This window comes from Eptesicus fuscus, chromosome 4, assembly GCF_027574615.1.
Source record: "Eptesicus fuscus isolate TK198812 chromosome 4, DD_ASM_mEF_20220401, whole genome shotgun sequence".
Taxonomy (NCBI): domain Eukaryota; kingdom Metazoa; phylum Chordata; class Mammalia; order Chiroptera; family Vespertilionidae; genus Eptesicus; species Eptesicus fuscus.
The window spans coordinates 44,665,937-44,683,775 of NC_072476.1; the positions used below are offsets into that span (position 1 = coordinate 44,665,937).

The 17,839-nt window shown below is 39.6% G+C and overlaps 1 protein-coding gene across 2 annotated transcripts in view; it reads right to left on the reverse strand.

The window, feature by feature from the left end:
* Positions 1-203: 203 nt before the first annotated feature.
* The window catches only part of LVRN (laeverin), a 64,901-nt gene continuing 47,265 nt past the window's right edge, over positions 204-17,839 (reverse strand). The window contains exons 14-20 of one of the 2 annotated variants that reach the window (XM_008144455.3): positions 17,180-17,333; positions 15,640-15,734; positions 13,324-13,431; positions 12,449-12,616; positions 12,097-12,234; positions 7,486-7,561; positions 204-1,835 (exon numbers count right to left, since the gene is read on the reverse strand). In XM_008144455.3, coding sequence (XP_008142677.2) covers positions 1,695-1,835; positions 7,486-7,561; positions 12,097-12,234; positions 12,449-12,616; positions 13,324-13,431; positions 15,640-15,734; positions 17,180-17,333 — 880 coding nt within the window. In that variant the 3' untranslated portion in view covers positions 204-1,694. Of the gene's footprint in view, positions 1,836-7,485; positions 7,562-10,080; positions 10,865-12,096; positions 12,235-12,448; positions 12,617-13,323; positions 13,432-15,639; positions 15,735-17,179; positions 17,334-17,839 lie in introns of those variants that run through there. The other variant, XM_054714981.1, reaches the window with a different exon arrangement.

Below are 17,839 nucleotides of genomic sequence, written 5' to 3' on the forward strand. Positions count from 1 at the left end.
CCGAGGTCACTGGAAAGGAAGACAGGGGAGTCCGAGGGAGAGAGGGAAGAGCTGGAAGTGGAGGAGAGGAGGAGGAGGAAGAGAAAAGCACTTGAAAGGACATGTGACATGGTTATCAAAAGATGAGATTGATGATCAGAGGAAATAAAGGAAATATAGAAAGAATGCTTAAGGAAACATAAGATATCTCATACACAATGATGTGAAAACATGGGGATATTTTATTGCTTTAATTTCAAATTTCTAAATTTCAAGGAAAAACTTTCCGAGCTGTGACCCATGGTCAAATCTGAGTAGAATGTGCATTGGTTTGTCCTCATGGCTGTCTCATAGCCTCCACTCACACTCAGAGAGCATCTTCTTGTGAAGAGAATATGCAAGTGAATTTTTGTATAACATTTTAATTTGTGGCTGCATTGACTTATATAAGAAATAGGGAATAAAACCTTAAATCACACTGTCTTGAGTTTGTAAAACATATTTAAAGACCTTTCATTGACATATCCCTTAGTTTTTACAATATCGCTCTGAGGTAGATAGGGGAAGGAGATCTGTAGTTTAATCCCCATTCTACAAAATCAAAATTAAAACACAGTATTAAATCAGATACACACAAACTCTAGAGTAGGGTGATTTGCCTTAGCTGCCCTGGTTTTATCAGGGGTAATAAAACTAAGCTAATTCCATACATTGTGACTGATGAAAATGTTTAAAGTTGTCCAAACTACAAGTAGGTTCAATTTGGCCAAATGAAATCACATTTCAAACGTTATCCCCTGAGTGCAAAGCTGTGAAGAGTATACTCTGGTTAGCCCTGTAGTTTCATTTCTCTTTATTTGACCATCTCCCTTTGTGCTGAAGATTAGCCCATAATTGCTATTGTCTGTTGACATAATTATTTTTGCTCATAAACTTTGGCTAAAAGAGTGTCCATTCCCACTGTCAAATACAGTCAAGAGCTTTAAGGCAGAGCCTTCCTCTCCAATCTGGCCTCCACACGGCAAGCCTAAAGGTACTTTAGGACCCTGCGATCCTGGGTCTTTTTGTGACATCATACATTCAGTAGCCAGTAAGTAAAGTGTGGCACAAAGCCTAGGTACTCTGGGGAGAGAGAAAGGGGCACAAAATACATTTCCTGCTTTTAGGGCAGTTCACATGGCTCATAAAGTTGTCTGTTCCTTCTCTTTAAAACTTGCTTTTCTTCAGTTTTTCTGATTTCTAGGGAGTATTATTCCTCTGGTTCTCCTTCTTTACACTATTGTGTTACTTGCTCATTATTCTTTTAAATATTGAACTAAATAAACCCTACAGATTGCAAATCTGTATTTCCTTCAGAAAAGAATGTGCTCATTTAGCCAATGATTTAATATTCCACTGGCCTTCACAACAGAATAAGCAAGACTTTCTAAGGTAAATTTGTTTTTACAAGACATTTAAAGTAAATTCTGTGGTTTTATAGCCCAACTTGAAGTGAAATCTTCCCCCAAAACACAGCAGTGCTGGCAAACTCCTCAGCAATCAGTGAGCTCAGAGCCAACGTGATGACAAGGGAGGAACAGGACGCTGAGTAGTAAATGTGACTGAAATACAAATAACAAAACATACGGTTTTCTAGACTCGAAATATTGGAAGACAAAACAGTCAGCAAACTACAGTATAATATACAAGGGGAAATGCCAAAAGTGGCCACTAAATTATGTGTTTTTCCGTAGCCATGCAGCTATCCTGGCACTTCGGTTTTTGTTTCTCAGATTTTCGTTCTTTATTGTCTGTAATTTGGCATGAGCTTTGAGCCTCTGGTGCTCCTCCAACATGGGACTGAAAAACTGCTGCAGCTGAAAGGACAAAGAGACGGTCAGGGCAATCTGACTCCTCATTTAGACAAAACAAGACAGTTCACTCTGAGTCACAACATGATTTTGCAAATGGCCAATGTGTGGAATGGGTGGCAACGTGTGAAGACCACCTACCCTGAAGAATCAGATGTAGACTGGAAGCTCCATGATGTAGGAACCTCATCTATTTTATTCACTGCTCTATTCCTCAAGCACCTAGTAGGTGCTCAATAAAGACTTACTGAGTGCATACTGGATATTAGACAAAATTTGTGGACAGAGATACAGTGAGATCTTTTCTTATCTCAAAAGATACTTTGCAACTTTCAAAGCTCAAAATTGGCACACAATATCTGTGTCTTTACAGACGTTATCCTCTATTTAAGAACTAGAGGCACGATGCATGAAAATTCATGCAAGAATAGGCCTTCCTTCCCTCGGCTGCTGGCACCGGCTTCCCTCTGGCACCCGGGACCCGGGCTGCTTCCCTCTTCCAGCCACCCACAGGCACCTGGGACCTGGGCTGGCTTTCCTCGGGCTGCCCACAGGCACCCAGGACCCAAGATGGCTTCCCTCTGGCCTCAGCTTGGTCAGAAAGAACGTCCGGTCTTATTAGCATACTAGAGGCCCGGTGCACGAAATTCGTGCATGGGGGGGGGGTGTCCCTCAGCCCAGCCTGCACCCTCTCCAATCTGGGGCCCCTCAAGGGATGTCCGACTGCCCGTTTAGGCCCAATCCCAGGAGGATCGGGCCTAAACGGGCAGTCGGACATCCCTCTCACAATCCAGGACTGCTGGCTCCCAACTGCTCACCTGCCTGCCTTTCTGATTGCCCCTAACCACTTCTGCCTGCCAGCCTGATCACCCCCTAACCACTCCCCTGCCAGCCTGATTGATGCCTAACTGCTCCCCTGCCAGCCTGATTGCCCCTAACTGCCCTCCCCTGCCAGCCTGGTCACCCCTAACTGCCCTCCCCTGCAGGCCTGGTCCCCTCCAACTGCTCTACCCTGCAGGCCTGGTCCCCTCCAACTGCTCTCCCCTGCAGGCCTGGGTCCCTCCCCAACTGCCCTTTCCTGCAGGCCCGGTCACCCCCAACTTCCCTCCTCTGCTGGCCTGGTCACCCCTAACTGCCCTCCCCTGCAGGCTTGATCGCCCCCAACTGCCCTCCCCTGCTGGCCATCTTGTGGCGGCCATCTTGTGTCCCCATGGGGGCAGCCATCTTTGACCACATCTTGTGTCCACATGGGGCAGCCATCTTTGACCATGTGTGTGTTGGAGTGATGGTCAATTTGCATATTACTCTTTTATTAAATAGGATTACCCTTTTATTATTATAGATATTTAGATAGTGGATTTGTCCATTGGCTAAATTCCTTCATTGAGTCAAGTCAAGCATTCAGCTATAGGAACATATGCAATATTATGTACAAGCAAGATGCCAATTGACTAATTAGTTACGTACCTAGCCTATTTCCCATCAACGAATTAGAACTCAGCACATGTGAGATGACAGTGTTCCTGTGCTCATAAAATGTCATTTAAACCCTAATGCACTTAAAATTGAGTAGTAATAAGGTTATCAAGGCTAATTACAATGTAAAAGAAAAAGAACATTCTGGAAAAAGTAGATTAAGGAACCAGAACAAACCTCCCACCCTCTTCCACACCTGTCCATACCTACCAGGTGGTGGAATCCACCTCCCACAACCCCATATGATCATGCACCTGCAGTGAGTGGGAGGGGAGTAGGGTCTGTGACATTGTAGGGAGGCTTCATGTGTGCTTGAGAGCATGAGTGAGGCCAGGCTCCAACAGGGTAGTGTATAAGGAACAGAGCAAGAGAAGCAAAGAGTATATAGAAACTGTGCTGGTCTGGAAGGAGAAGGGGCTCATGTGACTTTCTTTCCATCCTCTTTTTAGTAATTATTTTTTATATTATCACTAGTGGCCTGGTGCACGAAATTCACGTGGGGGGGGGGGTGTTTCCCTCAGCCCAGCCTGCACCCTCTCACAATCTGGGACCACTGGCTCCTAACCGCTCTCACCTGCCTGCCTGCCTGATCGCCCCTAACTGCCTCTCCTGCCTGCCTGATTGCCCCCAACTGCCCTCCCCTGCTGGCCTGATCTCACCCCCAATGGCCCTCCCCTGCCAGCCTGATCTCGCCCCAAACTGCCCTCCCGTGCTGGCCTGATTTCACCCCCAACTGCCTTAAAACTCCTCCTCAGCCCCCACCTTAGGTTCTGCCTTCACAGTTCACCCAGATTAGGTTCTGATTGGTTGGTTTCTATGCCAGTCAGCATTAAAAGCTACGCCTCCTAGGCAGCCATTGGCTCCTCGCAGTTCACCCAGATTTGGTTCTGACTGGTCGGTTTCTATGCAAGTCAGCATCTCCGGGCCTATCTCCGGGCCTGATCAGAGAGGTGGGGCTGATCAGCAGCCCCCGCAAAGGCCCAGAGAGAAAGAGAGAGACAAGGGCTGATCAACAGCTGCCATGGAGTCTACAGATCAGACCCTGCCTCTCTCTCTCCAGGCCTGATCTGCAGCCCCCTCAGCAGTCAGTGCTGGGTCACTGCGCCCACAGCAGCAGCAGTCAGTGCTGCGTATCCACAGCAACCCAGCACTGACTGCAGGACTGACTTCCAGTGTTCGGTTGAGCCTTCAGTCGTTATGGTCACTGCCTTTTTATATCCAGAGATGTGAACTAATACATTTTAGTAGGACTATTGGGCATTAATAGTTTTTTGACAAGGATGTTCATAATAGCTAACTCTTCTTCAAAATTGCAAAAATGTAATCACTGCTAAATCCACTTTTACATTATCTATTTATATATATAAAAGCCTAATATGCAAATTGTCCCCTCAGGAGTTTGACTGGGAGACCAGGAGTTCGATCGCTTGCTATGATGTGCACTGACCACCAGGGGGCGGTGTGAAACAAAGGAAGGCCCCCGCAAGCAGCCGGCAGTTGGGGAAGGGAGGCCCCGGCCAGCAGCCAGGAGGAAGGCCCCAGCTGGCAACCGAAGTCCCCGATCGGCCCTGATCGCTGGCTAGGCCTAGGAACCCTACCCGTGCACAAATTTCATGCACCAGGCCTCTAGTTTTAAATAAACTATCAGTGACTATAGAATTTTGGAACTTTGAAGACTGCTAAATTTATACAACCTTGATTCATTAAACAACAAGCCCTGGCCAGTATGGCTCCATTGGTTGGAGCATCATCCCAGACACCAAAAGGTGACAGACAGGTTCCATCCCCAATTGGGGCTCCTGCAGGGGGCAACTGATCTCTCTCTCTCTCTCTTTCCCCCACCCCTTCCTCTCTAAAAATCAATAAAAATTAAAAACAATAAAATTTTACTGGGTTCTATAGAGATAAACTACAAAGATAAACTGGTACACTTTAGAAGACGCAACACGATTCCAAGCCTTCTTCCCAGCATTTCTGGGTGTGCCCTTCACTCTCTGATCCAGGGAATCCCTGATAAATCAGGTCCTGACAGCTCAGCCTCAGGCAAGTCAAACTGAAACAAAGCTAGTTCCTTCAGGAATTAGCAGTTCTTCCTCTCTCTCTTTATAACAACTACATAACTGACTGCCTTTTTTTTATTGTTGTTGTTCTTGCTCAGGATCAAATTTCAGGCCTTATGTCCTAAACATTTATTTGTTTACTTGCTGGGGCAGGGAGTTGATTTTCCTTTCTTATTTACATAGGCCCTTCCTATTTTTATTAATATAGTTCCAGGCCATAGTTAATTTTTACTTATGTATTTTTTTATTTGTAATCAACTTTATTGAGATCAAATTTATATACAAAAACTTTAAAGTATACAAGTTGAGTTTGGCTCTCTGTACACACCTGTGAAGCCGTAGCCACAATCAAGATACAGTCCATTTCCATGGCCCACAAACATTTCTTCCTGCCCTTTTCAGGGCATCCCTCCCTCTGTCCCAGGCAACCACTGATTTACCTTCTGTTACTACGGATCAGTTTGCATTTCCTAAAAAGTCTCTGGTTTCTTTTGCTCAGGACAATCATCTTGAAATTCATCCATGTTGCTACCCAAAATTGTTCCTTTTTTAAATTGTGGGGTAGAATTCCATTGTGTGAATATATTACATTCTCCTTGTCCATTCACCTACTGATGGACCTTTGAGTGGTTTCCAGTTTTTAGCTAATGTGAAAAAGCTGCTACGAACATTCATGTACAAGTATTTGTGTGGACATAGGTTTCCATTTCTTTTGAGTAAAAACCTTAAAGTGGAATTGTTGGGTCACATGTATCTAATTAACATTTAGAGACACTGTCTGTTTTCCAAAGTAGTTTCCGTGTCATATTCCCACCAGTAGGGTAAGAATTCCACTTGCTTTACATCTTTGCCAACCTTTGGTATTATCAATTTTTCTAAATTTTACCTATGCTTCTGGGTGTGTAGAGGTTGTATTTATGTTTTACTCTTGTTTTACTTTGTGTGTGTGTGTTGCTTTTTTGTAGGCATTTGCTTTTTGCTTTTGCCCCTCAGTTCACCTTGTGGTTATAGGATTTCCCTTTTCTTTCCAGAACTACTCCTTCCCCATCTCAGTGTCTGTGGTTTGGGTGGGGCTGGTTCCAAATGTGGGCAAATGACCCAGGTTAGGCCAATCAGAGTTCCCCCTGGACACAGTGATTGGTGCATGTGAGCCAAGTAGGACCAATCAGAATTCTGCCTTCAGGGCTGGAACTTGAAGCTGGGTGAAAAGGGATTCCTTTTGCTACAACTGAGGATGCTAAGGATCATGTAAGCCTGGACCTGTGTTTGCCTCCATGTGAAGAAAGCCTGCCTAAGAAGAAATTCAGCCCAAAGACAAGCAGACACTAGAAACAGCAAGCCCCACATTAGGTTCTAGAATACAGTTATAATTAAAACATGGTCTCCGTCCTCAGGGAGCTTATTTTACCCTCATGGAGTAGACGTATGCACACACCCATTATAGTATAATGTGGTAAGTGCTGTAATAAAGATATTGATGGGGTGATTTAGGAGTATGGAGGAGGGACAGGCATAAATCCGTTCATAAAAAAATTCCTGGAATAGGTGGTTGGAGCAGGGTCTTAAAGGATGATTAGTAATTATCCAGTCAGGGACAGGGTTCTGAAATCTAGAAAATGTAAAATCATCTGATAATTTCAGAAAATCTGTAAGTGGTGGAGTATAGCTAGAGGAAAAGTGTTTGGGGGTGTCTGTCTCTTGCTTTCAGATACTCAGTGGTGAGCTGGGCAAAAATGAAGCTAGAGGGTAAGGCAGGGTCCAGATTATTAAGGGCTTCATGTGTTAATGAAAAGATTTGAAAATTTCCTAAAAACTGGTAAGCTACTGAAGCTTTGGGAGCAGGGCAATGGCTGGTAGCAATGTGAAGAATGGATGGAGGCAAGCCCAGCCTGGGCTAGGGAGCCTGGGCCAGAGTCTACTGAAGTAATTCAGGTGAGAAAGAATGACGTCCAACCCTCAAGAGCAAGATAGAATTAAAAAACATTTCATGTACAGTTATGACAGCACCAATAGAAGCATAGAATGTTATAATTCAGATAAGCGTTTTAATTTTAGCAAATCCAAATGACACAAAAAGTGGCTTCTAACTTGTTATAATTCATAATATCTAAAGTACTTACCTCCATGACCTGTGCATCTGTACTTATGGTTCTCCCTATTAAATACATCAGAGTAACCAATGAGTGTATTCCATACCTGCAAAGCAACAAGATGCTAATCAGGGTTGGGAAATGTTTTGCAAGACAAAGCTATATCTTATTTGCCAGATAACATGCTAAGTATATAGCCCCTTTTAATTTCTATCTCTAACATCTAAAAGAAAGCATGTATGAATTAGTTTACCTCCATCTTTTAATAGAAAATCTATCATATAAAAAAATCTAGCCCTGGCCAGGTAGCTTAGTTGGTTAGAGCATCATCCCAATATGCCAAGGTTGTGGGTTCCATCCCTGGTCAGGGCACATACAAGAAGCAACCACTGAATGCATAAATAAGTGGAACAACAAATGGATGTTTAAATCTCTCTCTCTCTCTCTCTCCCCCTTCCTATCTCTTTAAAATCAATAAAAAATTCTATTAGCACTAAAAATATTTATATTTAAATACTGATTTGCGTAACATAGTTTTTAGTTCACTTAAATGTAAAAAACTCTTCTTAATAACAATAACACTGTCAACTGTTCTTATCTTTTTAAATGAGGTGGTTAGAATAGATGTCACATACCTCAAATTAAGAAAATTTGTAAGGGAGTAAATAAATATGCAAATTATGCCCCTTAAAAATAGTAGTTTTTTGTTTTTTTTAACTCTGACTAAAATACACTGAAAGCTCATTTAAAATTTTGCATTTGTATGTGCTTTTTGGGAAGAGGATCCATATCATCTGAGATTCTCAAGGCTAAGTACCCGGCTCTACTCTATTTACATTCCCTGAAACAAGCGTGGCCGCTGAAACTTCTTCCTTAGTTTAGTGCCCCTGATACCCAATGAGAATGATCTAAAAAAAAAAAAGCCATGAAATGTTGCTGTAGAGAAAGAGCAGATACATACCTGCCCAAAGTGGTGCTGTAGTTAAAAAAGTAAATAATAAAGACTTTTGGATGCATTAAAAAAGAAAGAAAATTAAGATAGGGTTAATATAGACTGAACAAGCAATGGTTGAACTGGCTTGATAATTATACACACAATTCATTTCAAAAATGTATACTTGAAATTAAAAATTATAAGAGTTAATGTTGGCATACTACACAAACAAGGGAAAGAGAAAACAGTGCTTTTGTTCTTTTAAAGTCCCTAGCTATAGTGTAAACTGTGTTTACTTGAGCAAAGTAGAGGACAAGAGACAGTCTACATGTAATTCAGACAAGCAAACTTGTTTCTGTGGGGAAAGTGGAAATATTTCTTATTCTTCATTTTTATTGGCCAGGTATGAAAAGCCTGTGAGATGACTCAAGAAACTTGGCAAAATTTGCAAAGAAACCAAGTTCCAAGCTTAAAAAAAAAAAAAAGTGGAAAACTACATAGGGTGCTAAATGTGGGATTTGCTACCAGATCCAGAAGAAAGGTTATCCCAACAGGCAGGGCTCAATTTGAAATTACCTTGGGCAAATCATATATTGCAGAAATGAGGAATACCATATAGTTAGAAGCATTGTTCTGGAGAGTAAATGAGATAATGTATGTTGTGGCATCTATCAGAGCACCTGGCCTGGTCTTGCAAGCTTCAAGTGGAGATATTTTTGAGACAGAGAGGATTTGTCACTCTTGTTGAGAGAGCAATCTCTTTGAAATATTAAACAAAAATACATACTTTACAAGTAGTTTATCTCCCCCGTAGTCAAATGCATTATAATTAATACCAAGACAAGAGCCAATGGGTGTCAGCATAGTTACCCTTTAAAAAATACGGATAACATTCAATGCAAGTGTGGACACAGTGGTATGGGTACTCGAGTCTGGCTTGCATTCTGCCTCTTTCCTTTCTCACATTTCCCCTTCTCTCCTCTCCCTTCCTCTGCCATGTCTGACTTCCTGTGGCAAGCATGGCCACTAGGCAAGCATGGCCACTAGGCAAGCATGGGGCACCAAGGCATCCAGTCCAATCCAGTGGCAGGTGGTGGGAATGGATTCACTCCAACCACATCTCAACTCACGCAGTTCCCTTGTGCTCCTACTTAACCATTTCAACTCCGTGTTCCCCATCATAAAATACAACAGAATGGAAGTGAAAGTAAGTGCAGGTTTCAAGCTTAGGACTCTAGGCAATATAACAATATTTGGAGAAGAAATCAAGTGTTTGATAAGGAAAAGTGAAGATTCATTTTGGACCAGTTGAGTTTGAAACTGATTATACCTTATAGTCTATATTCAAACAAAACTAGGGTTTTCCTGTTGGCTGTGAAATCCACATTGTTTTAAGAAAGATAAAAGCAACTTAACAAGGGTGATAAGGGCACAAATATAACTTCTACCACATATCATAAAAGATCACAAAAATCCTGTTGTTCCATCCCTATCCACACATTCCTCCATAGAATCTATGCACATCTGCATGCACATATTGATCTTCCTGTAACCTGAAAGCTGTCTTTATGGTCAGTGGAGGTTCCTTCATTTAGATCAGTGCTCAAAGGATCATCTCGGTCCAACAGTTAAGTAATTACCCCTCAGAGACCAGTGCAGTGTCTGCACATGGGAGGGAGGGGCAGGACCAAGCTGAAGATGTTTTACTCAAGCAAATATTCCAAAATGTATTTTCAGATTGGGCCTCCTGAGAAGAGTCCTGGGCGTGGTCGAGGGGAGCAGATGTTCCTGAACTGCTATTGGCAGTGTGCTCAATTCAACCCCATGACCTCCCCTGTCTCCCTCTTTCCAGAGCCCCAAGCTCCAGCCAGGGATGTGACTAGTTCCAAGTCAGTCTTTTAGTCCTTTCATGTGGAAGGTGACGTTTTCCAAATATGCCTGTTCAAATCTCACTCAATTCCCTTTCTTCCCTTTGAATCCCCAAAGCCCTGTCTGTCTCCATCTCCACATTCTAATCACTTTATATCCCCAACAACAGCTGAAACTAACTGTGTCTTTTCATAGTAAAACCAAAGTATTTTATTACTAGAAAGAACTTTAGAATTAATAAATACATGTCTTTCATTTTATAGAGGAGGAAACTAAGGCCTAAATGTTCATGGACAAACAATAAATAGATGTTCCAGTTCCCATTCCAAATGAGAGGGTTAGAGAACTTATTTTCTTTTTTTTTCCTTTGTATTGAATTTATTGGGGTGACACTGGTAACAAAATTATACAGGTTTTAGGTGCACAATTCCATAACACACCATCTGTACACTGTATTGTGTGCTCACCACCCCACGTCAAATGGATAAGTTACTTTCTCATCTGTTTATCCTGATAGGACTGATCTACTAGCAAAAGGATACTTTGCTTACATGAACATATATAGTGCATAGTAGGATTACAGATGAAAAGGCAGGCATTTCAGACCTAGAGTGAACATAGGGTGAAGTTTTTATTATAAGCTCCAGGGAAAGAGTAAAGATGCAACCCTAGGAGGGGGCATCTCTGAAACCTCATGGAACAAGGGGACCTATGGACATAATTCTGATTTATAGACTAATTCCCAGGGAGAAGTCGGACCTAGGAAGGAGGGCATTATCTTTAACAACTTAAGCAAAAATGAAAACACCATTTATCCCAAAGGTCTTAGGGAATCCCAGGAAATGTAAGGAATTGATAAGGCCCTCTGAAGCAATAAACCTAGAGTGATAAATAATTTAAAGCAGGAGATAAAGACAATTTTCTCAATATGGGAGTAGGCTATGTATATTCCACTGACGAGGCTGTAAATGGTACTGTACAAATGAGCTTTTATCTACACGTTTTATTTCTGATTTAAAACTACATTCTTGGTGGTGTGAGGGTGCTCAATAAATATACCCACATACACACACAAACACACACACAACCAAACAAAAAAAAATGCACCCCATTCCATTATTTTGCTCTTTAAAGGAACCATATTCACATTCTTAAACATTTTTATTCTAAAAATACATTTATACAATGTATCTTTCAACTTTACAGGTGTTTGTACCTGAACTGTTGGCTACTTTGAATCTGCTAACTCTATAGTATGTGATTATTAGGAATGTACGGTTAAGTAATGTTCTAGAAAAACCAGCCATCCAGGGCATGCTGTCTGATATTTGTATGTCCATGTGTATTTTACCCAATAGATGGGCTAGGAAGCAAGCAGATTAACCTTAAATTATGAGAAATATTAAAAAGTTCAAGAATATGGAATCCAGACATGTAAAAGGGAATCTGACAAGTAAAATACACGAGCAACATCCAGGCTGATGTAATGATGAGCGTTGTTGTTTCATAAAGATATGGTGATGTACTTCACAAAATAAACGAATGGCTGATGTACATGCATACCAAACAAACGCGACTTGCTCTAATCTCGGTTTCAAACTTCTTAGCGGGCACAGTAGGGAAACTGTGGTATAAAACTATCCCATGCAAATCCATCTGTATTCAGAAAGCCCAAACTGAAGATAAGTGACCTTCTCTTCCATAACATGACCAGTTTAAAAAATCATCCCTTTTCTAGTCGGTGCAAAGGACTTGTGTATCCTAGCCAGGTTGAATCTGTGCTTCTAGCACCAAACTCACGACCTAAATGAAAGAGTGGTCTCACATCTTTCTCTTACCTTTCACTCACAGCTTGCCAATTGTTGACTAAAAAGTCTTTTGCGACATATCGGCCAACATCAAATGCTGCCACAACTTCAATTATATTTGTTTCATTAAAATTGAATGAATTTGTAGTGATGGCATATTCCATGTATCTGTAAAAATGCATTTGCAGAAAATAAATATGTAAAAATTATCCAATACAAGAAGTTAATTTAAATAAATGGGATCAAAATCATATATGATTCTAAGTTAATGATGCACAAATATTCGTTAATTGTTACCGTAGCACAGTTATATTTTTCTCCCTTTGGTTTATTAATTGCACTCTTTCACCAGGAACTTTCATGGTAAGTTTCCCATAATCACCTGGTAAGTATCCATGGGTCTTTACTGCAGCTCATTGCATAAGCGAGTTGACTCCTTTCTTCTTCATTTGTGTTATTAGCGTAGACATTTAACAAAAAATCCCATTCTTTATCGCTTCCCGAGGCAATGCCATAACATAAAATCACAGTTTTAATTGGATATGGTATTCTGTAAAGTATAACATTGTGATGATATTTCTCATAGTAGTTGAGTTATAAGCACGTTACTTATGTTTATAGGTTGTCATATATTTAGAACTATGTAGCTAGAAAAAAATGTTGAGATCTCAGATATAAAGAGCAAAAGTAGGGCTTTCGAAAGGCAACTGTGGGAGCTATTATTAGTGTTACCGTGATGAGATGAGACTGTCACATTAGTTTAGAAAAGGGTTTAGGGGAGAAGTAAATTAGAGTAGTACAAATGGTAAGTATATGCTGATAATAAGTTTGGTTTCATATCTTACTATTACATCTCCTAAGAGTGCATCTAAGGTGATATATTAATAGAGTCTTAGCCTCAGCTCTCTGAGAGACTGCAAATGAATAATAATAAAAAAAGAGTTGCTCTGATGTATGTATGTATATAATAAAGAACAACCTAAATAAGACTCAAAATAAGCGTAAGTGCTTATAGGGAATGCACTGGCAATGACAGGTCCTGGGTGACAATCACTGTATAAATTCTAATCTATTGTTATGATCAGACCTACATTAGACAGTTTTTGTTTTAAAGAAAGATACTTGAATAAAATAGTAGGAGAGATTAATCAAGTGAAAACAAAACAATCATTCCCAGACTGAGAGCATCAAAAGGGTAGAAAGATTGCTGGTGTTGAAACAGGACAAAGACCAGGGCAATTACAATATTCATCTTACTCCTTCTCCGGATTGTCCATCCAGTTTCTGAAGAGTTCTCTTGACAGCTGAAGACAGTCCTCAAGGCCCAACAAACACACACTCCCAAAGAGTTTTTCCAGCGATATTCTCAAAGGAAAAGTCAAAGAAAAACATTTTATTTTGCATTACCACATTATTTTTTTCTGCCTTCAAGAATATGTTTCATAAAAAGATGGGTATTTTAAAACATCCTTCCAATAACATCAAGTTTGCTAAAAAAGAAAAAAAAAAGCTTTTGTGGATAACAAATATGTTTAAGATTCAGAGGAATGTTTCCTGAGAGCCTGTCAGGCACCAAATAAGCTCCTAAGACTGGTATTTTTTGAAAAGTTAGAAATAAATTACTGCCATCCTTTATCTCCCTCAATCACACACTCGGTATACACAGACTCCACATCTGTTATCAATCTACTTTTCCTCCCTTTTATAATAATTGCCTTGTGGATAAAAAATGACTTTAGAGTATTTGATCTAATACTCTTAAAAAGAAAGTTCTTTATACATGGAAAGAAATGGTTTATTTCTCTCTTTGAACCATGTGCTTTTCCTTGCTTAAGTTTCTGTTTCTTCTTCAACTCCTCCTGGCTATTATATTTATGGCCAGAAAAAGGATAGAGGTTTTGTTTTGTTTTTATAGCTGAGAAGGGGTACACATTATGGTTCAAAACAAATAAGTTCAAAAGAATACAGTGAAGAACAATTATAAATCCAGATAAGCAGTGCGTGGGGTGTATCTCCCTACTCTCCCCAAGTTTGGAGTAAAAGGTAAAGGAATTCAAAGTGGCCATAAAGTTCCAAAAAATGCAAGAGCCAAATCTCTATTCCTCCACCCTCTAGTTCCAACTCAGCTTGACCTGACTCTCTGATAAGCAGAAGTGGAATGTCCAAGGGTGGAGGCCTTCTGAAAGACAGCTCTGAGCACTCATTTATACACACACTGTCCCTCCCCACCCATCCAAAGCTGGCTCCAGCAACGCTGTTCCAAAGAGAACTGGTCTTGGGATGCTACAAAAAAAACACACACACACACACACATAAAAACACAGATCACTTCAGTCCAATTAACTAGTCCAAGGTTATGGCTAGTTAACAGGTGTGCTGCCTGCATTTTTGAACACACTTTTGCCTTCCTGTTTATTCACACATGCCTACACATTCACTATCCCAACTAGTCCTCCCCATCTTCAATCTACTTGTCCATTCAACCCTATGTCCTTCTAGTCACAGGTCCTAGCACTAAAATTTTCTCCTCTCTCAGAAGGATACTCATGAGTGGTAATAATCACATGTTGCATGCTTTGTATTTCTTGTTTGGTCTAATTGATTTAGACTTGATTTGACTAGTGCTGTAAATATAATCCCTGTACCATAGCTGATTACAAACTCCCTCTCTAGAAACCCAGCATACATACATGGGAGTACACCTTGGGTCACAGGGAGGCCAGCGACAGCAGATATTTTGCCTTCCCCCCGCTTCCTGGATCATTATGACAACATGCTTACTTCTCTCACCAAATCAATGATGTGAAAATCATTTATAACACGTATGATCATACACAATGACTGATATATTTCACTGTCAACCTCTCATAAAATTTGCACAGTGATAGAATTTCTGTTGCCAATAATATACAGAGGGGACCCTTTCCCATGCCCTTTAATTCACTGGGATAGGCTGACTTTGCTTAGCACAGCCCTTCACCATTAGTATGACATACTTACAATTTCAACCAGTAGCCTAAGATTTGAGAATATAGAGCTATAAATTCCTGTGTAAAATATCACATGATGTCACTTATTTGTGGAATCTAATGAACAAAATGAATTGACCAACAAAATAAGACCCGAAGCATGGAGGCATGGAACAGACTAACATACCTCAATGTGGATTGGGAGAACGAGAAGAGATAAACCAAAGACTTACATACTTACATGCATAACCCATGGACACAGGCAATAGGGTACCGGGGGGGGGGGAGTGTGTGTAGGTAGGGGCTGGGAGGAGGGGGTTAAAGGTGGGGATGGGAGATATCTGTAATAATATTAACAATAAAAATATATATATTTTTAAATTTCTGTGTATACACATATGTGCTTTGTGGGTAAATTAAAACCCCAAACTATTATTTCCTATTAGGATACATGTAGCTCATCAATCTCAGAGCTACTGCTCTAAAATAGTATATAAAAATCTCTCAGTGAATCATAGGTATTAAGATCTTATGATGTAAGTATGGAAGCCTATTTATTAATATGAATATTTTAATGCAATTATTACTACTCAAAAATACTTACAAAGCTAAATAGTCATCTTGCAATGCTGTCACATTTTCACGAATTATAGTTGAATAATGATTCCATATTGAGGTAAGTCTCTTTAATAGATACTTCTATAAACAATAAAGAGAATATACTGTTAGTCTGGCTTGCAACACTGAATTTGCATTGTATTTCTCTTCATCTGAAAAGACATTTAATAATGACAGATATGTCTTCAGAAATGATTTTTATCTGTTAGTAATGTATAACTGGTTTATTTTTTAATTTCCATACATTCAGTTTTCTCATACAAAATGGGGTTTATAATAACACCATTATTATAGTTTTGTGAAGACTAAACAATATAATGTATGTAAGCATACTGCCTGGCAAATAAATCAATAAATGTTAGCTATTATTATAATTTAATATCACCCTATCCATTTCTGGTTATCATAAAAAATGAGAAAAAAGTATAAAAATTTAAAACTTAAACTTTCTATCTTAAAAATTCCATGTTTAATATATAAACCTCCAAGAAAATAAGAACTGACTTATGTCTCAAACAAATTTAAGCCCTGAGTCTGAAATAAAGTTTTTTCAATTGAGCTATCAGCTGGTAAGTAATAAGATTATAAAAGTTATACATTTTCAATACATTCCTGTATTGAAATACTAAATTTATTCATTGAAATTCTTTAAAAACAAATATTAGTTTTTACTTACTTATGCAAACCAAGTCATCAGATATAATCAACAAGCCTCCTTGATCCCACAAACATTAAAGTGCCTTCTGTTGGTCACCAACCCCACATTCCAGTAAGTTTCCATCAGTACTTTGGACAGTAGAGACAAGAAAGTATGGAACCCTGAGGTAGTTGTGATCCCAGCTTCCAACGGCCTCAGCAACCCACTTGGAATCATCACCCTAACTTACTTTCTAGCTTGTTTGTGGCCCTCAACTCTCCAAAGGTTTGCTCCCTAACTTTGGCTTTGATTCTACCTGTGCTATCTTTCTTATGATCACTGTTTAAAACCCAATAAAGGAACTTTTCTCCTTTTATATTGTTTCAGTTATGATGGCATGTTATGTCTTTACTCATTAAGTCTACTTTCCTTCACTCTCTTCACAACATCAAGAGCAGCTTTGAAACATTTACTTTTTGTGGAACTCACCTCTCTGGTTTTAAGTGCTGGCCCTGTAAATCAAAGCATTTCAATTTTGCATATAGGATTGTTAAAAGTCATTATATTTGATTAACAATCTTTTAGGAAAATAGTTGCTAATACATACTATCCTTTTCTGTAAGCAAAAAGGCATACCATATCTATCCACTTCTGGTTTCTTAGGACATATCGCCACTTCCATGAATTAAATACCTTTCCAAACTTCTATCATACTCATCTCCTAGACCAGGTTTATGACTAAGATATTTTCTTTTAAGAATAATCAATCATTCCTTGAAAAAATGAATATGTATATACTTTTGGAAAGGCCTGTTTCACAGATGCTCTTTAGAATATAGAATGAGGAAGAATGGATTCTTTTAAACCACAAAACAAAGAATGAAATTACCTTTAATAATGTGTATGTATCATAGTTGCCCACATCAGAAACAAAATTGCTGGGTAGCAGGTTCACCAAGACTGTATGCCATACTATGATTTCATCTTCTTCAGCAAGGTACTTGGTTAAATCAAGTGCTGTTTCAATCTCAATATAATTGTTTCTGTTTGGTTTAAAAACACACACTAAAAAACCTTCACTTGCTAAAAATGATTTGCACACTTTCCATATTTGTTCCATGCTTCAATGCCTGACTTTATAAAGTATGTGAAATCAAGAAGCTAGAGGGTAAAGGTCCCATCTCATAGATAAGATGGGAACCAAGCAATGTTGACCAACCCTCCATTTCAGTTTGGTATGTGCACCCAGATTCCTGGAGATTATAGAAAATCCAGGCCCAATATTGGCCTAATTATTGGGCAAAAGAATATTTGTGCACTTAGTATGCATTCTTATGAGAGTATAGTTTCCATTCAACAAGTATTAATTAAAAGTCATTCTCTCTCTAATGTTCTGCCAGCACAAACTAGAATATAGGAAAATACTCTTTCCTACTATTGAGGATCTTATTACTTCAGTGAGGAGCTGAGATTTATGCATAAGTAGCTGTTAACAAAAGGTCCTAAGAAAGGCAATGAATACAATAAAGTAGCAAAGAAGGTAAACATG